Genomic DNA, 26,095 nt, shown 5'->3' on the forward strand with positions numbered 1-26,095 from the left:
TAAGCGTCACTGCACGATCAAAAGTTACAAAATCACCCGACTAAGGCTCTACTTTCCTCTTACAAAATGGGCACCTATATAAGTTATGAGTGAAACTAATAAGTTCCCTTAACTACCTTGCCATACCAAACTAAATACCAAAGTAACCGCTATCACCCATTCAACATGAGTTTCCGATTACTCTAGCACGCACACAACTCATTCAATACAAGTCAAAATAATTAACTCAACACAACATAAGTCTTTCCTTCAATTTAAAGTAGAAGTATGTGTGAATCGTTTCTTTACATTAACTAATTTTGAGCACATCGGCTCGCGTTACCCAAAAATAACTAATCACAACTAAATCTTACAATTTTAATATAACATTAATATAACGATAAGGCAAATCTTAGAGTTATCGTATCGAGATATAATTTGTTACATTCTCCAAAGCTATTAAGAACTATAGTCAAAACAACACGACAAATTAACTTTAGCAACCATTGACGATAAGTTGACATTATGCTCTTGGCTTACTAATATCATGTATCTATAACTTCAATAACAACCTAATAAGGGTATTTGTAATTCACAACAATCAAACCACAACAATTAGTAGCTATTATTCTCAATTTAATCAATCAAAATCACTTTCATAGTCAATTAATTACCATTACTAATTATTCACAATAATAACCAATCGACCAAATCTTAAAACAACTTTTAAAGTTATTTAATCAATCATCACCAAAATATAGTATAAACCACACACATTATTAGTAATTTCATCTCTAAATCCAAGCCCTAATTCGTGTTCAAAGATAGCATATTTAATTACTACCCATACTAAGATTCAAAGAAACTAATACAAAATCAACACACAACCCATAATTTCAAATCACCCTTCAAACCCTAATTCATAAACATGTTCAATTCACCAATTAAACTCTTACCCACAAAAAGATTCAATGAAAATAATACAAAAATCAATACTAAACTCATAAACTTGATAACAATTTCAATTAAAGACAAGAGAAAATCAATTAGGGAAGAGGATATGGCTTACTTAGGTGAACAAGAGAAAAGGGGTGAAGAGAGGAGTGGTAAGTGTAGCGGTGGACCACAATTGGTGGTCGTGTGGGGCAGCCGCCACTGCTGGCGGTGGAAAAATGCAACAGCAGCTGCTCTTGGGATGGCTCACGGTTGTTGTCTGCTGCTTGGGGTGAGTCACGGCTACCGTCTGCTGCCCTTGGTGGTAGTGGCGGCTCAGCAGTGAGGGAGAGGGGAGAGGAGAAGAGAGGGAAGAAGGAATGAAGGCGTGAAGAATGGCGTGATTCTTTGTGAGTGAGGGAAGGAGTACCCACAACCCTAACCCATCCTTTTATATTATTTATACACTTGTTTACTTATTTATTTACCTAGGTTCATTTTCTTGCGAGGCACAACTAAGAAACTCACCTTTGTACGCTCCTACATTTTAAATAAAATAATTATTTTGATTCGAACTCCTTTATATAAAATCGTAATTGTATTTTTAATATAAATAAATGTTAATATTTAAATTCGTATATGAAAGGAATTTATTAAAACTACTTCAAAATTAATTTAATATAATTATAAAATACCCAAAAAATATTAAAATATTAATTAATAATGTCAAGAAATCTCAGGGTGTTACAGAGGCTTTGGAAATAGAGCAATGAAGTTCAAGAAGCAAATTGCGAAGCCACCATGTTTCAGCAATAACATTAGCAACAACGGGATACTCTGCCTCAGCACTAGAACGAGAAACGGTAGACTGACGCTTGGTAGACCAAGATATTAAGTTGTCAACAAAATAAACATAGTAGCCTAATGTAGACCGTCGAGTATCAGGGCAACCCGCCCAATCAGCATCAATATAACTGACCAAGGAACATGAAGAGGATGCTGTTAGATGAAGACCAAACTGAAGGGTACCCTGAACATATCGAATGATGCACTTAAGGGCAAACATATGAGACTCACGTGGGTCATGCATATGAAGACAAACCTGCTACACAACATAAGAAATATCTGGGCGGGTAAAAGTAAGATACTAGAGAGCGCCAACCAAACTACGATACAAGGTCAAATCGGCAATAGGAGGACTAGATATGGCACTCAACTTACCCTCGGTGTCAACTGGAGTAAGAGATGGCTTACAAGATGACATACCAACACGTTCAATAATTACACTAGCATATTTTTGTTGAGAGAGAAATAAGTCACCGGACTAACGACGCACCGCAATACCCAAAAAATAGTGCAACTCTCCCAAATCCTTCATAGCAAACTCAGAAGCTAACAAGGAAATGATGGTGCGATGCAGATAATCCGAAGAGGCAGTTAAGATAATATCACCCACATATAGAAGAAGATAAGCAGTATCCCGACCATCTCGGTAGACAAATAATGAATTATCACAACGACTGTTTACAAAACCAATAGAGCGAACATAGTCCGCAAACCGCTAATACCACGCCCTAGGAGCCTGCTTCAAGCCATATAAAGACTTCTTAAGCCGACATACATAATCAGGGTGCTGAGGACTCCGAAAACCCATAGGTTGAACATGTACACAGTTTCATGTAAATCACCCTGTAAAAAAGCATTTTTGACATCCAATTGGTGAATAGACCAGGATTTAGACAATGCTGGACTCAAAACCAACCGAATAGTAGCAGGTTTGACCAGCAGACTAAAATTATCGAGACAATCAACACCAACCTGTTGCGAGCTACCATCACCTACAAGACGAGTCTTATACCTCGCAAAAGAGCCATCAAAATTTGTTTTATGACAGAAAATCCACATGCATCTAATAATATTAACATCCAATGGACGAAGAACTAACTCCCACGTATCATTTAAGAGCAGTAAATTCATTTGTCATGGCCGCTTTCTAGTGAGAATCAGATAGGGCTTATTTAGGATTGCAGGGAACATGAGAAGGAGTGGTGATTGTAGACAAATTTTGAGGTTTTCGGGGCTTAAATATTCCATGTTGGGCCCGTGTGGCCATAGGATGGGTAGAAACCACACGATTAGGGATTGGTTGAATTGGACTTGGGGGGAGAGATCCAAAACGAAGCATGGAGCCGGAAGAAGAAATATGTTGACTAGGCCTAGATGATGGGGAAGAAGAAACTGTAGAAATAGACTGACCAGTGGAGTCAACGGAAGAAGAAGCAATATGGACTTGTGACGTGAGGCCAGGAGATACTGGACCAGGGGAAGGTGAGGTCATGTGTGCTGGAGCAAGAGAAGTGGGACGACTAGGAGAAGAAAATTGGGCCGGTTGCGGAGAAACACTGTGACCTAATTTTGGAAAAAGAGAAATAGGAAAATTTGATCCTAAAAAATCATAGTCACTCGCAGAGGGTTTATGAAGAGTAGTAAAGAGAAAAACAGACTCATAAAAAATTACATGTCGAGAAATAAAAATTTTCTTATTAGATAAATCCAAACATTTATATCCCTGATGATTAGAAGGGTATCCCAATAACACACATGGTGTAGATCGAGCCTGCAATTTGTGAATGGTTGTAGACGGAAAAAGAGGATAGCATAAACACCCAAACACCCGTAGATGGTGAAAAGATGGATTTTTGTTATACAAAATTTGAGTAGGAGAAAAATTGTTTAGGAGTTTGGTAGGAAGAATATTATGTAAATATGTAGCCATGGCTAACGCATGATGCCAAAAAGACCGAGGCATAGAAGCATGTAGAAGCAATGTATGAGTGATATTGTTGATAGTACGAATTTTACGTTCGTCTTTACCATTTTGAGAAGATGTATGTGGACAAGAAAATCGAAATTTCATCCCATTTTGGTGACAGAAAAATTGAAAAGAAGAATTATCATATTCCCTCCCATAATCACATTGAAACACACTTTAAGGATCGTTTAAATTGAGTTTTGATTAATTGGTAAAAATTCTGAAAGAGGGAAAACACCCGGGATCTTTTAGTTATTGAAAAAGTCCATAAAAAATTAGTAAAATCATCCAAAAATAAAACATAGTATTTGTGTCTAGCCAAACTAACAACAGGAGAAGTCCAAAGATCACTATGCACAATATCAAATGGTAAATAAGTAAACGAAGTAGAATCATAAAATGGCATTTTTATTTGCTTTCCAAGAACACATGACTGACAAACCGAATTATGAAAATTGTCTTTATAGGAAATAAATCATTCTTCCTAAGAAACTGAAAAATAGAAGGGCCAGGATGTCCTAAACGAGAATGCCATAAATTCCCCGAAATTGCAGCAAAAGTGAAAGGTGGAGATGACAATAATGAGGAAGTAACTGGATAGAGATCCCCAGAGCTGTTACATCTTATGATTGGCTTTCCCGTCGTAATGTCCTTCACAAAAAAGCCAAGAGGGTCAACTCAACAGAAACACTATTATCAATAGTAAAACGACGAACGGACACAAGATTTTTGATTAATTGAGGTGCATGGAGGACATTTTTTAGTTTTAGTGATGAAAAAGGAGGGTTAAGAGAGGTATGACCATGACCATGAATGGAAACCTGATCTCCAATACCAACGACTATATGATTTTTATTGCTCAAATTAAAATACGAGGAGAGATTACCTAAGGAAGAAGTTATATGATTAGTAGCACCGGTGTCCATGTACCAATTTATATCAGGCGGATTAAGAGACATTGTATGAAAAGCAGCATTAATATCAGTGGGGCAAGAACAAGAAGCATAGCTTGGAAAAACAGCAGTATGGGCCGCAAACGAGTGAGGCCGAGGTTCAAGAAGACTAGGAGCACCTGTGGAAGATGAGGGGCGTGACCATGGATGTAACACCCCGTAATTTATCGGGTTTAAAAATAATATAATATATAATAAAATAAAATATAACAATATGAAATAAATAAGTAATATTAAATTATATTATTTTATATAATTAATTATACGCAAAACAGAGTAGGTTAACTTTAACGGTAACGAGTTTTATCGCATGACGTTTTGTTTTGATTGTGATAATAACACCATAATTACTCAATTAATTAGTTATATTTAAAAAAAAAAAAAATAGAAGTGGGAATGTGAAGGGGGGGGCTGCCGGTTGGAGCATGGGAGGAGTTTTTGTAACTCCTCTCATAATGGTGTAATTAGGAGTGTTAATTGGCCCTTAAACTCTTTATTTAATCCTAAGCATCAATGGTCTTCTTCACATTCCTCACTTTACCTCACACTCTCAAAGAAAATTCAGAAAATTTTTCCCTTTGGTGCTTGGTTTTCGGCAGCCTTAGTAAAAAAAAAAAAATTTGTTCAATTCAATCTTCAAATCCAAGGGGTAAGTAAGTTGAGTTGTTAATTATAAATTTTATTTACAAGAAATTCTAGTATGAGATTATATAATATTTCTTTCAATATGATGAAATCCTATGACTTATTAGGAGGATTGAGTATGTTACATAAGTTTTCTTTTATAATCCTTTGATAAAATTAAATTGTTAAAAGGATTAAATCATATCTCTGTTATGCACAATTTTTTTTTTCTTGTTTTATATTCTTTTTTCAAGGTTTAAAAAAAAAATGTATTTAGTTTATGGCTTATATTTCTCTAGCAAGATGTTGGTTGTTAGAAGAAATTTTAAGTGTATGGGATAAGTATTGTAGGTAGCCATGAGTTTATAAATCCTTTAACAAAATTGATTTGTTTAAAGGATTTGTCCTTATATATGTGTTTGACTCAAAAATGATAATATATGATTCTCTACAAAATTTTAATTTGATAAGAGAATCAAGTATTTAATTTAATTGTCATGGGTTATGAAACTTTAATTGCTTTTGAAGAATCTTGTGGATGAATATATTTTAAATTGTTAGTTTTGTGTTTTTGATGATGGTTTGGATGGTTGATGGGATTTTATGTATTGTTACATGTGTGGAAATATCAAGTGGATAGTGGTATATGAGACTTGGTTTTATTTGTTTTAATTTAGTAAAAGGTAAATTTGGTTTTTGTTAGGTATAATTTGATATGAGGATTTAAAAAAAAAAGGGTTAGATAATTTAAATGGAAAAAAAAAATATATTTATATATATATATAAATATAATAAAAATAATTTAAGCAGCGGGAATTTTCGGACAGCAGCTGCTGCCTCGGTAGTGGCGCCCCGATCCGAGTATCGGGTGTGTTTCGTTGCGGTTTTATTTAACCGATGCGTTTTTAAAACTCGTAAAACGCTTAAAATAATTAAAAATAGTAATCGAATGCTAGAAATTATGAAATTTGGTACCCAAGATAATTGATGCGTTCCGGACGCAGCGGTGAAGTCGGATTTTTAATTTGAATTTTCTAAACTGTCCAATTTGGCCATAAAAGTTTCTGGTCAGAATAGGTATTTTGGAGCGATCATGAATTGGATGAAAACATTTGAAATTATCAAGTCTTTGTGATATTTTAGTAGTATGGAGTGGATTGTTGTGTAAACCCGTTATTTAAACGTGGTTGTTTTGTGTGTTTGTTAATTAGGACCTCGATTCATAAGAGGGTGAAATTCTTGTCGTGCTTAAACGTCGGTTGGATTTGCTGTGCTTAAAGGTACACGCTTAGACCATACTGTTTACTTGGTTGTGCAAGTGATGTTGTTTTATTCCTAATCAAGGCATTGTAATCACATAAGGATTAGACACCTCAAATAACATGAAATGGTTGTGTGGAAATTGAGAATTTATGGATATGATACCCAATAGGGTTAACAAATAAATTGGAAATTATCAACTATTTTTCCCATGGCATTCAGGGATCTTTATGATCACCATGGGGGTATGCATACTTAGCCTTTGGCGACCCGAACAGGACGGGCAACGTCTTAGGTAGGTGGTTGCCTTGGGATTAGCTCTCCTAAGTGTATTCCACCAAACAAATGGAAATATGACTTGTACGACCCGCACATGTCGGGCAACGTTACAAGGTTGGAAATAATTGGAAATATGACTTGAACGACCCGCACATGTCGGGCAACGTTACAAGGTTGGAAATAATGAACAATGATTACATATTAGAGCCTTTGCATGCTAGGGTAAACACAATGCTTGTATTCAATCCGTTTTAGTATATGTATGATGTCTCTGACGTGTATTGGTTGTTCTTTGGAACCTGCTACGTGTTATCATACGACGTACAGCAGGTTAAATGCAGGCTGGGGGCTGGAGTGAGGATTCAGCTTAGAACCCATATCTACCAAGTCTAGACTTACTTTGCAATGAGACTAAATAATTCAGTTTATGTAATCGAAATTTATGATGTTCTCTTTTATCACGTACAACTTTTAATTTGTCTAGAGGCCGGTGGGCTCTCGAGTTGTAAGTAAAGACTTCCGCTGATTTGCTTTGTTGTTTGACACTGTTTACCTTGTGGACCATATTCCTTTACCGGTGGAACGTTGACGATCCGAGTAAGAATGAGTTTTCTTGCGTCCGTTTGTGAGCCGGATTCATGTTCTCACATGATATTCCGGGTCACTTAAACCGGGCCGTTACAATTGGTATCAGAGCCAACGTTCCCTAGGAGCTAAAGGAGTATCAGACCTTAGGAATGAGAGATGGGAAATGGTCAAATATGCTGAATATGTTTGTTGTGATGTATCTGGTCTTGGACCATTAGGGTTATATAGTGTTCTAAATGCCCTTAGTTATCATTTTTTTTTTATGATTCTTACCTGTTACATTCGTTATGTGAATATGTTCAGGAATATGAATATGGGAAAGACACCTATGGACACACACACCCCTAGTGGATCGAGTGAGGTACCGGTGTTCGACTATGAAACTGCTTGGATAGAGGTTTCCAACGCCGACATATGGAAAATAAGGAGTGGCGAAAGTATCCAAGACTATAGGGAGAGGATGCTTATGGTCAGGGAAAAAGCCAATAGAATATGTTACGATTTAGAGTTGGACCTAAATAGGTTACATCGGTTGTCTGAATCTAGGAAGAGTGTAGCACCTGAGAGGAAGGGGAAGGGCGAGTCTCCAGTATCGGGCGGCACCAATATGACCACGGAACCGTTAGGAGAGCGGGTTCTTCCTGTTTCCCCACTGGTGGAAACTGAGGCTCAGACAGAGAGTGATATTGAGATGTGGGAGCCTAGTCGTGCACCGCCTACTTATATAGAAATTTCCAGCGATGATGACGAGAGGGAGAACTGGGGATCGCACTACGACTTATATGGCTTTGAGGTTGGGTTTGATAGGGGGTGGTCTGATGAGGAAGATCCTGAAGAGGACGTAGAGGATGTACCCTTAAGCAGCCCCAGAGATAGTGTTAGTGAATCAGATGGATCGTGTTCAGACTCCAGCTCTGATTCTGGAGAAGACGGGGATGATGAGGACTTCGATATAGCAAGTTACGATGAGGGTGCTGACACTTGTGATGCTTGGCGCTAGATGTTCTATTCCTTTTGTTTTATTTCGTTTTCGCATCTTTCTTTGAGATATTTTAAGTTGTAGCTTTTAATCAAATAAGTGATAAGGTAATAATGTAACTCTTGCATGAGGCAACTTTCGATGTATTAAAAGATATATATAAAATATTGAAGTGTGTTTGCTGTTTCTTTCGGTGTTGTAAGTTTGTGCATTACATACGTAATTTCCTTTTTGTAAGTATATACATATATATAAATAAAACAATAACAATAACAATAATAGTAAAATAACGTTAATAATGATAATGATAATACTTATATACAAGTATAGATACCTAGGGATATAACGAACAAGTATACGACTGTTAGGGTTACCCCGCAAACCTTGTTAGTTCTCCAAAGGCTACAAATCTTAGGACTTTCTTTTGATTTGTACCTTTCTTTCGCTTGCAGAAGATGCCTCCATTTTCTAGGAAGAGATTGTCTCGAAGTGACGCTAACCGTACGTTAAGAAATCTGGCGAAAGCGTTGACAAATGTAAATGCACCCCGAGAGAAGTCCTTGTCAGAGTTAGCCTCAGAAATGAGCAAAAGGATTAGCCAGAGTAAACCCTCGACTTTCGATGGTAAGGGAGAACCATCGGAACTGGAACTTTGGTTAAGAGAATTTGACAAACTTTTCGATGTAGTAGAGTGCCCAGAGGAATTAAAGGTCAATCAAGCTGCCTTTTATTTGGTAGGGGAAGCCGATTACTGGTGGGCAAACAGTAGATCTGGGTTGTTAGAGCAAACTGAGGGGGACTTTGGTTGGGATTTGTTCAAGAGGGCTCTGCGAGAGAAATTTTATCCGCTGCATGTTAGGAAGGATAAGTCGAACGAGTTTGCGCGGTTGGAGATGGGCAGTATGACGGTAGACGATTATTATCACAAATTTATGGAATACCTCAAGTATTGCCCTGATGATGTACCCACCGAGGAGAAAAAAATGCAACGCTTTGAGCTAGGTTTGTCTTTCGATATACAAAAGCATATTGAGAGTGACCGATATAACACACTGGAGCAGATGTATAAGCGGGCGTCACAAATAGGGAATATTCTGAGGAAAGAAAAGGAAAAAGAGAAGGGTATTGTCCCAGAGAAAAGGAAGGAAGTTTCTGGTCAGGTTTTGGAGAATATGCCGGGCTCTTATCATAAGAAAGTAAGGAATTTTGGAATTTACCAGGGAGGCGGGTCTAATTCGAATTCAGGAATTAGGAACAACGCGAAGTTTGCTAAGCCATTATTGGATTGAGATGGCAATGAGAGGAGGTATTTTTGTAAGAGGTGCAAGAAAAATCATCCGGCAAAGGATTGCGAAGGAAATCTAATCGAATGTAACTTTTGCCACAAGAAGGGGCATAGAGAGTTTGAATGCTACCTTAAGAAAGGGAGTGGAGGTCAACATCCGAGTGGCCAGAACCGACATCAAAATTTAAACAACGCTGGTAGTCAAGCCAGTCAACAGCACGGGAATGGAAATCGTGGCAATGCTGGTCAGAGGTTCCAACGACCTTTTTATGGCGGGCAAGGCCGAGTAGATGGGAATCGAGTAGAAGGGTCAGAGATGCAGCGCGGGGGAAATCACGTGGGAGGCAATAATGTACAGCCCGCGAGTGGAAGGGTATCTGCGGTCAATGCGAGAGAAATTGACCAGGCAGCAGATGTGGTTACAGGTACGTTCACCATCCATTCTATAGCTGTGAATGTATTGTTTGATTCGGGAGCTACATGCTCATTTCTTGCGAAGGGTAAGGTAAACGAGTTGAATTTGGGAACCTTTGAAAAAGTTTCTTATACGGTGGCTGTACCATCGGGGAAATTGTACAGTTGTGAAAAATTGTATAGGGATGTACCCTTAAGGATAGGGAAGGTAGTCTTTCCTAGCGACTTGTATGTGTTAGATATGGAAGGTTTAGAAGTAATTTTGGGGATGGATTGGTTGGGAAGGTATAAGGCCATTATTGAATGCAGAGAGCAGCGAGTTTTACTGGAAGGACCACGTGGAGAAAGTGTTAGATATAGGAAGTTTCCCAAGGGACCCAGGACGAACTTGGTGTCGACCTTAGAGTTGCAGAGGCTTGTGAGGCAAGGACACCCTTTGTATTTATGTCATATCAGTCAGGGGGATAAGGAAGAAGGAAATCCCCAGGATATTGCTGTGGTGAATGAATTTTTGGATGTTTTTCCGGACGAGATTCCCGGAATGCCACCTCAACGGGAAATTGACTTCACAATTGATTTGGTACCGGGGACTGGACCGATTTCTAAGGCCCCTTATCGTATGGCTCCAAAGGAGATGGAGGAGTTGAAGTCTCAACTGGAAGAATTGTTGGGTAAAGGTTATATTCGACCTAGTACTTCACCTTGGGGCGCTCCAGTTCTGTTTGTGAGAAAGAAAGATGGTAGTCTAAGATTATGCATTGACTACAGGGAGTTAAACAAGATAACCGTTAAGAATAGATACCCGTTGCCCCGAATAGATGACTTGTTCGATCAATTGAGAGGGGCCGGAATCTTTTCGAAGATCGACTTAAGATCGGGTTATCATCAGCTAAGAATAGCTGAAGGGGATATACATAAAACCGCTTTCAGAACGCGTTATGGACATTATGAGTTCACAGTGATGCCGTTTGGGTTGACAAATGCTCCGGCCGCGTTCATGTGCTTAATGAACCAAGTGTTTAGTGCGTACTTGGATAAATTCGTCATTATCTTTATCGATGACATATTGGTCTATTCGAAGGACCAAGAAGAACATCAGGAACATCTACGTTTCGTCCTGCAAACCCTGCGAGAAAATAAGTTGTACGCGAAGTTGTCAAAGTGCAAATTTTGGTTGGATAAGGTATCGTTTTTGGGTCACTTTGTCTCTAAGGAAGGTATTTCGGTGGACCCGGTAAAAGTGGAGGCAGTTCGAAGTTGGCCGACACCGAAGAACGTCACCGAGGTACGAAGTTTCTTAGGTTTGGCCGGGTATTATCGTCGTTTTGTTAAGGATTTTTCGCGTATTGCTCGGCCCTTGACCTCGTTAATGAAAAAAGAGAAGAAGTTCGAATGGACGGATGAATGTGAACAGGCCTTCATGACTTTGAAGGAAAGATTAACTACGGCTCCTGTTCTTACTCTACCTGACCCTAAGTTGGATTATACTGTTTACAGTGACGCGTCGAAGAAAGGGTTGGGTTGTGTTCTGATGCAGGACCGTAAGGTAATTGCTTATGCATCTCGACAGCTGAAGGTACATGAAGTTAATTATCCCACCCATGATCTGGAATTAGCCGCTATAGTTTTCGCTCTCAAGATATGGCGGCATTACTTATATGGTGTTAAGTGTAGGATTTACACTGATCACCAGAGTCTGAAATACCTCTATACCCAACCTGACTTAAATATGCGACAACGTCGGTGGTTAGAGTTGATGACAGATTATGACCTGGAGTTCTTTTATCACGAAGGCCGAGCGAATTTGGTGGCCGATGCTTTGAGTAGGAAGTCTAGTCACTCGCTGTCTGCCCTGGACGGAGTTGAAGAGTTGCATCGGGATTTTGCTAGACTGAACTTGGAAATAGTACGTAAAGGTGAATTACAAGGGTGTTTGAATGCCTTGGCTATTCGACCTTCGTTCTTTGAGGAAATTTTGAGTTCTCAAGATAAAGACCCGAAACTCTTGAAATTAAAGAACCAAGCACGAGAAGGAACAGCAGAGGGATTCCTTGTCCATGAAGATGGAAGCTTGAGGTTCAAGGGTCGTTGGTGTTTACCGACAGGGGAGGAGTCTTTGAAGGAGCGTATCCTGGATGAAGCCCATTGTACGAAATTTTCAGTACATCCGGGTGGTGACAAGATGTACCAAGATCTAAAGTTAATGTTTTGGTGGTCTGGTATGAAGAAGGATATTGCAGATTACGTCTCACGCTGTCTGACATGTCAGAAGGTGAAAAGTGAGCACAAGAGACCAGGAGGGTTATTACAACCGTTAGAGATACCAGTGTGGAAGTGGGATGATATCTCTATGGATTTTGTTGTGGGTTTACCTCGAACGAAATCGGGTAATGATGCACTATGGGTTATAGTTGATCGTTTGACTAAGTCGGCACGTTTCATCCCTATGAACTGTCGCTGGGAAATGGATCAATTGGCACGAGCCTATATTAAGTATGTCGTTCGATTCCACGGTGTACCCCGTACTATAGTGTCAGATAGAGACACACGATACCTGTCACAGTTTTGGCAAACCTTGCAGCGGGCATTGGGTACAACATTGCTCCATAGTACGTCGTTTCATCCGCAGACGGATGGACAGACAGAACGAACGAATCAGATACTGGAGGATATGTTGCGCGCAATTGCCATGGAGTGGCAAGGGTCTTGGGATGAACATTTAGATCTAGTAGAGTTTTCTTACAACAACAGTTATCAAGCTTCTATACAGATGGCCCCATTCGAGGCTTTGTATGGGCGTCGTTGTCGCAGTCCGGTTTATTGGGACGATTTTACGGAAGCAGTGATCTTAGGACCTGAATTGTTGTTTCAAATGAAAGAGAAGGTACGATTGATAAGGGATCGGTTGAAAGCAGCACAGGATCGCCAAAAGTCGTATGCTGATTTGAAACGACGGCCGGAGGAGTTCACCGTAGGAGAACAGGTGTTACTTCGCGTATCACCCTTGCGTGGAGTAGTACGTTTTGGTGCTCGGGGAAAGTTGAGCCCTCGATTCATAGGGCCGTATGAAATTTTGGAACGTGTGGGTAAGGTGGCTTATCGGTTAGCTCTTCCGAACTCTTTAGAGAAGGTACATGATGTATTCCATGTGTCCCAACTAAAGCGGTATCATGCCGCAGCCACTCATGTATTGGATCCCGAACCTTTGGATTTGGATGCATCTTTGTCATACCCGGAGCAACCGATTCGAATCTTGGACAAGAAGGTCCGTAGCACTCGACGGAAGGATATAGTTATGGTAAAAGTCCTGTGGTCGAATCACGAGCGTGAAGCGGCTACTTGGGAAACAGAGGACGCTATGCGAGAAAAGTACCCTCACCTTTTTCAGGTCAGTAGAGTTACGGGGACGTAACTTCTTAAGGGGGGTAGAGGGCGATAGGAATTTCGCGCAACGAATGTTAAATCTTTGTGCGTTTTACTCATAAGTCATGATGTGCATGGGTGTGTTGTGTTTTCCGTTGCCACATAAGTTACGAGGACGTAACTTCTTTTAAGGGGGGTAGTCTGTAACACCCCGTAATTTATCGGGTTTAAAAATAATATAATATATAATAAAATAAAATATAACAATATGAAATAAATAAGTAATATTAAATTATATTATTTTATATAATTAATTATACGCAAAACAGAGTAGGTTAACTTTAACGGTAACGAGTTTTATCGCATGACGTTTTGTTTTGATTGTGATAATAACACCATAATTACTCAATTAATTAGTTATATTTAAAAAAAAAAAATAGAAGTGGGAATGTGAAGGGGGGGGCTGCCGGTTGGAGCATGGGAGGAGTTTTTGTAACTCCTCTCATAATGGTGTAATTAGGAGTGTTAATTGGCCCTTAAACTCTTTATTTAATCCTAAGCATCAATGGTCTTCTTCACATTCCTCACTTTACCTCACACTCTCAAAGAAAATTCAGAAAATTTTTCCCTTTGGTGCTTGGTTTTCGGCAGCCTTAGTAAAAAAAAAAAAAAATTTGTTCAATTCAATCTTCAAATCCAAGGGGTAAGTAAGTTGAGTTGTTAATTATAAATTTTATTTACAAGAAATTCTAGTATGAGATTATATAATATTTCTTTCAATATGATGAAATCCTATGACTTATTAGGAGGATTGAGTATGTTACATAAGTTTTCTTTTATAATCCTTTGATAAAATTAAATTGTTAAAAGGATTAAATCATATCTCTGTTATGCACAATTTTTTTTTTCTTGTTTTATATTCTTTTTTCAAGGTTTAAAAAAAAAAATGTATTTAGTTTATGGCTTATATTTCTCTAGCAAGATGTTGGTTGTTAGAAGAAATTTTAAGTGTATGGGATAAGTATTGTAGGTAGCCATGAGTTTATAAATCCTTTAACAAAATTGATTTGTTTAAAGGATTTGTCCTTATATATGTGTTTGACTCAAAAATGATAATATATGATTCTCTACAAAATTTTAATTTGATAAGAGAATCAAGTATTTAATTTAATTGTCATGGGTTATGAAACTTTAATTGCTTTTGAAGAATCTTGTGGATGAATATATTTTAAATTGTTAGTTTTGTGTTTTTGATGATGGTTTGGATGGTTGATGGGATTTTATGTATTGTTACATGTGTGGAAATATCAAGTGGATAGTGGTATATGAGACTTGGTTTTATTTGTTTTAATTTAGTAAAAGGTAAATTTGGTTTTTGTTAGGTATAATTTGATATGAGGATTTAAAAAAAAAAGGGTTAGATAATTTAAATGGAAAAAAAAAATATATTTATATATATATATAAATATAATAAAAATAATTTAAGCAGCGGGAATTTTCGGACAGCAGCTGCTGCCTCGGTAGTGGCGCCCCGATCCGAGTATCGGGTGTGTTTCGTTGCGGTTTTATTTAACCGATGCGTTTTTAAAACTCGTAAAACGCTTAAAATAATTAAAAATAGTAATCGAATGCTAGAAATTATGAAATTTGGTACCCAAGATAATTGATGCGTTCCGGACGCAGCGGTGAAGTCGGATTTTTAATTTGAATTTTCTAAACTGTCCAATTTGGCCATAAAAGTTTCTGGTCAGAATAGGTATTTTGGAGCGATCATGAATTGGATGAAAACATTTGAAATTATCAAGTCTTTGTGATATTTTAGTAGTATGGAGTGGATTGTTGTGTAAACCCGTTATTTAAACGTGGTTGTTTTGTGTGTTTGTTAATTAGGACCTCGATTCATAAGAGGGTGAAATTCTTGTCGTGCTTAAACGTCGGTTGGATTTGCTGTGCTTAAAGGTACACGCTTAGACCATACTGTTTACTTGGTTGTGCAAGTGATGTTGTTTTATTCCTAATCAAGGCATTGTAATCACATAAGGATTAGACACCTCAAATAACATGAAATGGTTGTGTGGAAATTGAGAATTTATGGATATGATACCCAATAGGGTTAACAAATAAATTGGAAATTATCAACTATTTTTCCCATGGCATTCAGGGATCTTTATGATCACCATGGGGGTATGCATACTTAGCCTTTGGCGACCCGAACAGGACGGGCAACGTCTTAGGTAGGTGGTTGCCTTGGGATTAGCTCTCCTAAGTGTATTCCACCAAACAAATGGAAATATGACTTGTACGACCCGCACATGTCGGGCAACGTTACAAGGTTGGAAATAATTGGAAATATGACTTGAACGACCCGCACATGTCGGGCAACGTTACAAGGTTGGAAATAATGAACAATGATTACATATTAGAGCCTTTGCATGCTAGGGTAAACACAATGCTTGTATTCAATCCGTTTTAGTATATGTATGATGTCTCTGACGTGTATTGGTTGTTCTTTGGAACCTGCTACGTGTTATCATACGACGTACAGCAGGTTAAATGCAGGCTGGGGGCTGGAGTGAGGATTCAGCTTAGAACCCATATCTACCAAGTCTAGACTTACTTTGCAATGAGACTAAATAATTCAGTTTATGTAATCGAAATTTATGATGTTCTCTTTTATCACGTACAACTTTTAATTTGTCTAGAGGCCGGTGGGCTCTCGAGTTGTAAGTAAAGACTTCCGCTGATTTGCTTTGTTGTTTGACACTGTTTACCTTGTGGACCATATTCCTTTACCGGTGGAACGTTGACGATCCGAGTAAGAATGAGTTTTCTTGCGTCCGTTTGTGAGCCGGATTCATGTTCTCACATGATATTCCGGGTCACTTAAACCGGGCCGTTACAATGGAGATTGTGGGGCTGTTAGAAAAGGACAAGGAGGGTAAGCCCATGAAGGAACACCATATGTGGCCATTGTACAGAAGAAGCCCCATAAGGATTAGAGACCCAAGGAGAATGAGGAAACGGGACAGATTGGGTAGAGGCCCAAGAAGAAGAATTGTTGCGGGTGCCAGTAATACGAGACTGTTGTCCATGACGTTTCCTTCTACCACGACCTCCCCTATATGGTTTCTTGCTAACACGATTGGAAGGGACAATAGACCCCCTAGAGGTAGGTTGACCCGTTAACTTTTCTTGCTTCTCATCCAAAGTTGGACTCACCACAAGAGCTGTAGCATCAGTACCATTGGATTCCTGAAGTTGTTGATGATTATGTCGTGTCTCATGGAGGATGAGACGAGAACGAGCCTGGTAAAAAGAAGGAAGAGGCTCAAATTATTCAAGATAGGTAGCAACCTCATTAAACTCATGAGTAAGACCTTTAATGAGTTGCAAAACTAGGCGATTATCTGAGCAAGTTGATCAGCAAGATTTTTGAGATAAAGACAATGGGCATTAACATCAGTATAATTAGCCATATCAGTATGTGAAATCTGTTCTTCCAAATAAATGGCCCGAGTAGCCTTATTATCCTGAAAAATATCCCGAATCTTGTTCTATGTTGTCTTAGCAAAGTCCCCTGGTGATACTACCGTAGTCATGAGATCACGAGAAATTGTGCCGTAAATTCATGTGAGAACATGTTGAAAGTTAATAGGAGGTTGAATACTCTCTAGAGGGGGGGTGAATAGAGAGTTTAGGCTTTTAAACTTTTCTGGCAGTTTGTCTCAAGAGTTTGAGGAGACTGTCAAAACTGTCTTCTGAAACAGCTTTGAGCTAATTCGTAAACACTAATCGTATGTGCGAAAAATAAACTTTAAAGAATAACACACGATATGTTAACGAGGTTCGGTTCTAACTAACCTACTCCCCGCCTATGGGTTCTCTTTCAACCCGTAGGATTTCAACGCCTTTTATTAATCCGACTTTAATACAACCAAGAAGATCTCACTATCTCCTCTCACCACGTTCTTCCCCTTGAAGAACCGTATTACAAGTCCCTTTAATAAAAGCAAAATCCCAAATCTCACAATAGAGATTCACAAGTTGAACACTTTGAAAAGTATTCTTGATTAGGCGTATTAAACTTAATCTAACTCTTTTTGAACTCTTAAGCCTATTACAAATGTAAGAGTTAGATGAACTAAGAATTACAACTCTTTAAACACTTAAAGAATTTCTAAATCTTAAGTCAAGAGAGAAAGTTGTAAGAAGAGGTGTATCCTAGTTCTGGAATGAAGCCTCATATATATATAGTGTTACGCCTCAACACATCTTCAAAAACAAGAAGGCTCCTATCCGTTATTTTCTGTTGACCTGGTCATTCAGCGCCTGACTTTAAGATCTTGAGGTTATCTTCAGACTGACGTGTACTGACAGCTTAATAATAATTTCGTCATTGTGTTTGTAATTGTCCAATGCTATGCTGCCATGTTAGTACTTTTACAAGATAATGAATAATAAGCATAAACCAGATTTATCAACATTTAAATAACCATTTAAATTAATTCCTATTTTTTAGCATCGTTATTTTCTATTTTTAGTATAAATTCAAATCTCATCCAAATAATAGAAAATCTAGATCTTGCATATTTATTAAATATAGCCGTGTACAAATAATAATAAAACATGTGTACCTTGTACTATATATATTCATCAAATTAATTTTAACCACATATTTAAATCTAAGTTTAAATATAAGATATTTAAACGTTAATCAACAACATATAAAATATTCAAAACTTAATTTCAAATAATATCCAATGTTAATTTTAATGAACCTTGACCTATTAAAATATTTCAAATATAATTCCAAGAATCATTGACCTATTAAAATATTTCAAATATAATTTCGAAACTAACCTGATTGTAAACGTAATTATCTTCAAGACTTTGAAACATATTTCAGAACTTATAAAATCAACTTTAAAATAAACTTAAGTTCATTAAGCATATTCCATCGACTTCAATCTTAAATATATAAATCAAATGTATATCAAATATGATTTTAAACTTACTTAAACAATTAAATGTAATTACTTAATTTATTTGTTTAAACAATATGTGTTTTGAATTATCATCATTCAAGAGAATTAAGTCTTCAACCTCCTCTTATCATTATTTGAGAGAGTTGAGTCTTCACATGTGCATCAACATAATCCCACTCTTCTTGATCAAAATCTTTGGCAGACGACACAGAAGAAGATGGTAAGGGAATGATATGATCCAAGACTCGATATGCCTTGCAATGGGTTTAAAATAAGTGTGCCCATGTAGAATAAAGACCATTTTCAAAATCAAGTTAATAGGAACATGTGTTTTAATATTTGTAACAGTGAGAGAAGGATGTAAAGAAAGTTTTCCCTTGTCTGCCATGGAAGATCATGCAAGAAAGAAGCCAAAGAAAACACAGGCTGCAGCGCAAGGAAGAGTAAAAGAGAGAGATTGCAAATATAAGCCCAGGCAACTGATACCATGAAAGACAAAATGATCCTTACCTTCTTTCATTAATGAAACCTTTATTTAAACAATACCCCTAGAGTTTGAATTACAAAACTACCCTTTATGATTATTTGCATAATACATCTAATAGTAAGTTTATGTCAGATTAGAGTTAAAGAATGAGTATACATCTTGATCAAAAATAAAAATGGAACAAGTTTAATGGAACGAACTAAGAAAGAAAATGGTGTAAATTTCATAGGATAGAAGGAGCATGTGTTATGGTTATTGAATCTCAAGCAACCATGTGAATAGAGAAGAGAAGGAGAAGAGAAGAAATTTAGAAGAGGAAAAGATTGTTTTATTTCATTTTTATTTCATCAACTCTAATACAACATTATGTCCCCTTTTATACTACTAAGACTATCAGAAAAACTCATTTATAACTAATTACATTTTACTAGCAAATATACCTATAACATACTTACCCTCTTCAAGAAACTTGTTCTCAAGTCTATGTTAAGAAATCTAAACAAAAATACAAGATAACTTTTAACTAAAACTAAACACTACAAAAAAAATGCCCAAAATAGTGAGAAATAAAGTAAGATCAATATTGGTAATTTCTAATTCTATGCCAAAGGAGTTCGTGCACCAAATTCGAAACTCATTATTAGTCGAATCTTCTTTATTATTAGTCGAATCTTCTTTGCCAAAAAATGAGCAAGCAACATCATTTGTGTTGAAAATTATGCTACAGTACTTCCATTTCCCCAACAGTTGCTTGAATTTTAAGAGTGACATTGTGATTTTAAGACTCGGATTGTTGATAATAATCAAGTAACAAGGCATCTTTATTGTACTTATTCACTACTTCATGAATAAAACTAAAAACATGCATAGAAATCTTCCATTTCTTGATTTTTAACAAACAAGGTGGGTCAAGAACTACTTTAGTATATTCTGCCCAAACTTTTCTCTTTTTCTTGTACGTCTCATATCTTCTTTTAACCTTCTTGGAGCTTGATTGCACTCTTGACAAAGTACCCCATTGATGAGTTTCTCTTAGCCTTAGTTTGGAGAATAGAACTTAATTGAATGAACTTCAAGAATTTTCCCATGTGTTGAAAATAAATTTTCAGGTTCAATTGCCACAAAACATTCATGATTTTCATCTAAATCATGTTCACTCATGTCATCAATCACACAATTAACCAAATCACGATCCAAATGAACAAAGCCTTTAGAACCCAACTTACTTTTTGCACTTGAATTCATATGGTCAACATTTAAAGATTCTTGAGTATCAATTTTTAAATCACACGTTGTTAATTCTTGAATGGTATTTACTTCAATCATGCTATCGAACATCTCAAATGCAATCACACAATCATTTGCTTCGTCATATACTACAATAAATCCCCAATTATCACTATTATGTTGGCAGTTATGATCAAGAATCGGTTCATTACACCATTCATACAATCCTTTATCCCATCTATCAAAACATTCATCTTTCAAAAGTTTTTTAAAAGATTTAATAACCTTCTTCTGTTTGGCTTCTTCAAGTTGTGTGGGATATTTGGTTCTTCAAATTGTATGGTTTTGTAAAACCCTTCACTCCTCATAATTGCAACCACTAAAAAAATTCTCTAGTTTGGGAAAAAACTCCAAGAACTCAAATGACCATAGCAATGCCATTTCACAAATAGGTTGTGTGCAATTTGATTGTAGTATTTAATGTCAAGAAATAAATGTTTCAATAGGATAAAGAAAGAAAAAGAATGGAAGAGAAATATTGGTACCAAGGAAAGAATGGCTCTTGATACCAATGTTATTGTTGTTGAATCTCAAGCAACCATGTGAATAGGAAGGAGAGGGAAAAAAGAATAAATTTAGAAGAGGAGAAGAAGATTGTTTTATTTCATTATATTTCATCAACTCTAATACAACATTATGTCTCCTTTTATACTACTAAGACTATCAAAAACACCCATTTATAACTAATTACATTTTATTACCAAATATACCTATAACAGCATGCGCTACTAGTATGTATATGACTTTATTTATTAGTTATGACTTATGAATATGATATACTTTCTCCGATTCAAACCATATGTCTCAATTCCGTTTTAGATAAGTTCATCTCAAATTTATCATTCTTATTCATAGTAATAATTTTTACCAATATACCCTTCGGAACCCACATGAATTTAAAAAAGAAACCCACAATTATGACAATTGACTTTTAAATTAAAATAATTAAACAAACCTTAACCTTATTCACTTACTAATTATTATCCCCTCTCTTTTTATCTATTAATAATTAATAATTCAACCTTTATTTAACCTTGAAGGATTTTCCATTATAAACTCTTCTTCATCCATTGATGTTCTTCATTTCCTTTTCATCTAACATCCTCTGTTCTTTTTGGTTTATAAACCCAATAAAATTATTCATTTCCCTAATCTCATCTCACTAAGTATATGTTGATGTTCATCCTTACTCATTCATCTTTATTCGTAGTTCATCTTCACTCGATTCATCTTTATTTGTTGGTGCTTATAAACCCTATATCTACTTTCTTGGTGAGATCTAAGCGATGTGTTTATTTATAAACTCTAGAAAATCGATTCATCTTTATTCGCCCCAGTTCACTTCCTTAAATTCCTAATGTCGTTTGTTAGATCTGCTTTCTTCTTACTGATTATGTTTGATCTACTTTTTTGTTTGAAAATCCCTAATTTTCTTTGGTTTTCTCCTTTGAACTTGAAATATGGGTTCACTTCAAAAAAAGTTGATGAGTTATATGACAAGGATGCTAAGATAAATCATAGGTTTAACTATTATGTTCAAATGCAATCTCCGTCAACCAGGGACGACCCTGAGTTTTGAGAGGCCCAGGGCAAGATGATAATTATGGGCCCTTAGCTATTATAGAAGTGAAAGAATAAGTATCGAGATTAGATAAATATGAATTTGGTTTAGGCTTGTTCTAGTTTTTTGGATGGGCTTGGGGCGCAGGCCCCTCTTGCCCGCTTAAAGGGTCGGCCCTGCCGTCAACCTTAGTTGAAAGGGATCCGAATTAGGGTAAGGATTTTAACTCCGAAGGCTAAGAAATTATGGATCAACACGAATCTTTTTCAGCCACTGAATATGATTGATTTTTTGTTGATGATGATGATAAAGAGGCAAAAAAAAAGACATGGTATAGAAACTAAAAAAGATGTTGATGGTGATGTCTATGATGTTGCAAGTTCATTCTCTCGCATATGTGTTTACGATTTATATTTCTAACTTGTGATGATTTGTTGGAATTTTTTTACAAATGTATGATTTTATTACATGGTATGTGATAATCCATTTGAGACCATTTTTGCTAAATGATTTTGTTAATTGAGAGCATTTTTAGCTAAAATAACCATAAAATTTTTATACTTTCACCAATTTTATTTATTAAATTGCAACCAAATTTAATTATGGAGGCATTGGATTATTTTAAGGGTCTTGATGATGAGAACGTTTTTATATTTCTGATATATGAGCCACTATAATGTTTTAAAGCCATTTAAAATCCTTTTTCATTCAGCCATTTTGAATTTTTGGTACAATGTTTAGTGTGAGACATTTTAATTCAATTTACATGATGCTTACAAGTTACAACTACACACAATAAAGTTCCTATTTACCCCAAAAGTTGTAGTTCATCCCAAAAATTATAGAGTATTCATTGTTCTTCCTAACAGGTGTTGTTGGCATCGATCATATGTCCTCGACTCTTTAAATTGTTGGATTGTTGTTTTGTTTGTTGGATTGGTGTTGTTTGTTGGGTGGTGGTTGTTTTTTTATGGGTTGTTACTTACTTGGTTGTTGACTATTTTTTGGAATGAATTATTGGATTACTTGCTCATAATTAAGTCCAAGATAGTTTGTAATGATTTCTAGCATTGTGGTTCCACCCTTGATTTCTAGCATTGTGGTTCCACCCTTGCTCATAAAAGAGTTTCTTACTAACAGTCATATACAGTGGGAGTCTACCTTTCCTTGTTAGTTTTGTCTTGCCCATATAGAGTACATAGTACTCTGTACTCCCTTTCTTTTTCATAGCCTATATCTTATAAGAGTGCAAAGTAATACATACAAACTTCAAATAATGAGCTATAGACATTCATATGAGGATTAAACAATGTGTTTTAGTTTTGTCATTCTGTGACTTGTCACATGGTGCGGGGACAAAGATTGTTTGTAGGTATAGTGATCTTTAAGTTCATCTTAGTGTGTACTTTATTTTATGTTTATAGTAATATGCACGTTCTTGGGATACTGAAATTTACTATAGACTGTATCATGTTGAGAACTATGTTTGTCTAAAGACTTTGAAACTTTGGGTTTGTAAAAAGGTTATATTACGTTGTTTTGTTGGATTTATTTTGTATTCAATACTTTCCAAAATAACTATATTACTAAGTCTTTTCGCTTGCTTAAGTTAAGCTTTCTCCTAATAAAATTATAGTACTCGGGTTGTTTATGGGTGTTACACATTAAAATGCATGATGGAATGACTAGACAATTGTGTGAAACTAGGCACATTTTGGGGTTGAAGAAATATCTTATCTCCTTACGTCCGTTGGATATGAACATATGTTATTATAGTTGAGAAAGTAGAGCGATGAAGGAATGAAGGTCTCTAAAGGATCTCTTGTGTTGGTGAAGGGGAGCGTGGTTGGGAGGTTATATGTGTTACAATGCTCAATGATTATTGGGTCAACAAACTTATCCAATATCATAATATTAAATTACAATACCGAACTTTGAATTTAAGGCTTATTCACATGGGTGAGGATGAGAAGAACAAGTTGAGTAAAAAAGGGACGTTTGATGGGGTCAAGCTTAGTAGTCTCATTTTGCAAGCAATATGTATTTGACAAGTGTAGAAAGGTGAGTTTCAAGACCGATATCTATAGTACAAAGGGGTTACATACACTCAAACCTATAGGGTCCATCAAGGAAGCCCATTTTGGGTGGTTGTAACTACTTGCTCACATTCATCGATAGTTACTCAAAAAAATATTTAGTGTTACTTCATCAAAACAAAGAATGAAGTAATGTGTATCTTCAAGGATTGGAAGACCATGATTGAGAAGAAAATGGAAAAGAACACCAAAACATTGTAAACAACAATGGACTTAAGTGTGTTGAGAAAGAGTTTTCTCAAATTGTACTCTAAGGATGTGATTGTTTGGCATCGTACTTGTGTAGGTAAACCACAACAAAATGTGGTGACGTCAAAATAATCTAACAATTATGTCACTGAATTCATTTTTGGTAGAAGTGTTCAAAACAAAACTGATAATCCAACATTTATTCGACCCTATAACCAAATTCGATTTGGTTTGACATCAAAATGGATTAACAATTATGTAAAAACCAACAATGACACAATACTTTATTTTTGACGGACCCTGACCTTAATGAACACTTCTAATTTTTGGAGTTATTAGAGAGTGTTTTGTCTGCGCATTAGACAAAAAAAAGGATAATTGAAGTCTCTATTACACTGTAGGGGTATGCAAAATAAGATCGGACCTAAACCGGATTGGACCGGTTGCATCCGGTTCCGGCTTCAATCTTACTTATTCTTCATTCCGGGATTCTGGTTCGGTTCGGTCTAAACCCGGAAAAATTCGGGTTAGGCCGTATATTTATAAAAGTAATTTTGAAGTATTTATAAAAGTAATTTTGAAGAGGAATAATATTTACGATTTTTATATATATACTTATTTAAAGGGTTTTGTATTTTTTATTCTAACACAAAATAATTTTTTAGCTAAAATATATTTTAATTTTATAATAATTAATTTGTTAAATTATTTTAAAATCTTCCATTTAAAAATTTATTTCTGTTATTAACAAATTACTTTCAGTCTAACTGGTCTAAACCCGACCGGACCGGGAGGAAACTAGGTTAGACCAGGACCGAAGTTCGGACCGGATGGAACTGGTTTGGTCTTCGATCTTATAATATTCAAAATTCCGGTCTTCTGGTCCAACGGGTTCTGATCGGTCCGGTCTAGGTTTTGACCGGTGAACACCCCTATTACACTATATTTGGATAGAGAAAAATAGAGGGAAAGAAAATGGATGAATTTGGTAGGATTGATGATCCCTTATTTGGATAACAAAAAGGGAGAGAACAAATTATGACGGGAGGGGTTTGGAGGAAAAACATTAAAAATATCTGTTAAGAATACAATCTCTCATAAAGTGAAATATTTGGAGGGAAAACATTCATTTTCCTTTATTCTCCCTTATTTTCCACTCTAAACAAACAACGTCCATGCATTCTCGGTTCTTATTCCTCTGTTTCTTTCCCTTCATCCACTTATTCTTCCTTTTCTTTCTTTTTTACCCCAATTTGTTATCCGAATATTGTGTCAATTTTGCATAAATCTCCATCAATTTTTGTCAATTATAAGTTTTCTGTGCTGTTGTAATTTTAGTTTGAGTTGTAAATCTCGTTTAATAGTCAATTGAGGATCTAACATGTGGTGCTTAAGAGTATAATTATGTGTTCTAATTTATTTTAGGACTTCAAGAAACATCATCGCTTTTAGTGTACAAGTATGCGTTTATTTCTTCATCCTAATTGTTATTTCCCTATTTACACTTTTATCAATAACTGTAAATTATATGGGAAAAGAGAGTATTTAAAGTACAATGTTCCACAAAATTACCTTTTGCAACATTAAAATGTTTTTAAATAGTAAATGCATTTTTTTTTTGAAAAACATTACTAAAACTACTCTAAAATATGAAATCGAGTATGACTCGATTTGATTCGAAATAACCTAATATATAAATATGAAATCAAATTAACAATATATATTTATCTAAACACACGACTTACGAGCCGAATTTTCCTATTATAATCAAATGTCTTATTTTTTCTTTTGACATATTTAAATCGAATGTTTAATTTACAAGACGAAGTCCTCTTTCATACTAATACCATCATAAGATCCAACTATGTATACAATTACCATGAAATTATTAGAAGTATTATTTTTACTTATTCTTTCCATGTGGCCTCATGTTGTCTCTCATTCTTTTTTTCTTAACATGAGTGCTAATTTAAATAAGAAATTTAGTTAGAAGCGGAAAATCAAAGGATTATAAAAACGAA

At 36.0% G+C, this 26,095-nt stretch overlaps 1 protein-coding gene across 1 annotated transcript; it reads left to right on the forward strand.

Moving 5' to 3' along the window:
- Positions 1–8,862: 8,862 nt before the first annotated feature.
- On the forward strand, positions 8,863–14,407 carry LOC130823219 (uncharacterized). The gene is made up of 12 exons (XM_057687848.1): positions 8,863–9,470; positions 9,628–9,721; positions 9,799–10,334; positions 10,416–10,605; positions 10,738–10,826; positions 11,324–11,417; positions 11,521–11,559; positions 11,644–12,267; positions 12,376–12,809; positions 12,918–13,089; positions 13,198–13,404; positions 14,402–14,407. The coding sequence occupies exons 1-12, from the start codon at positions 8,863–8,865 to the stop codon at positions 14,405–14,407; spliced, it is 3,093 nt and encodes a 1,030-aa protein (XP_057543831.1).
- Positions 14,408–26,095: the final 11,688 nt, after the last annotated feature.

The sequence above is a fragment of the Amaranthus tricolor genome, chromosome 9, assembly GCF_026212465.1.
Source record: "Amaranthus tricolor cultivar Red isolate AtriRed21 chromosome 9, ASM2621246v1, whole genome shotgun sequence".
Taxonomy (NCBI): domain Eukaryota; kingdom Viridiplantae; phylum Streptophyta; class Magnoliopsida; order Caryophyllales; family Amaranthaceae; genus Amaranthus; species Amaranthus tricolor.

What these genes read in the sequence shown, in the direction of transcription:
- LOC130823219 (XM_057687848.1), top strand. Translation starts at nt 8,863, where the DNA reads ATGCCTCCATTTTCTAGGAAGAGATTGTCTCGAAGTGACGCTAACCGT. An exon ending in GTAGTCTTTCCTAGCGACTT is followed by an intron (nt 10,335 to 10,415) that starts GTATGTGTTAGA and finishes TATTGAATGCAG; the next exon opens with AGAGCAGCGAGTTTTACTGG. An exon ending in AAAGATTAACTACGGCTCCT is followed by an intron (nt 11,560 to 11,643) that starts GTTCTTACTCTA and finishes GTTCTGATGCAG; the next exon opens with GACCGTAAGGTAATTGCTTA.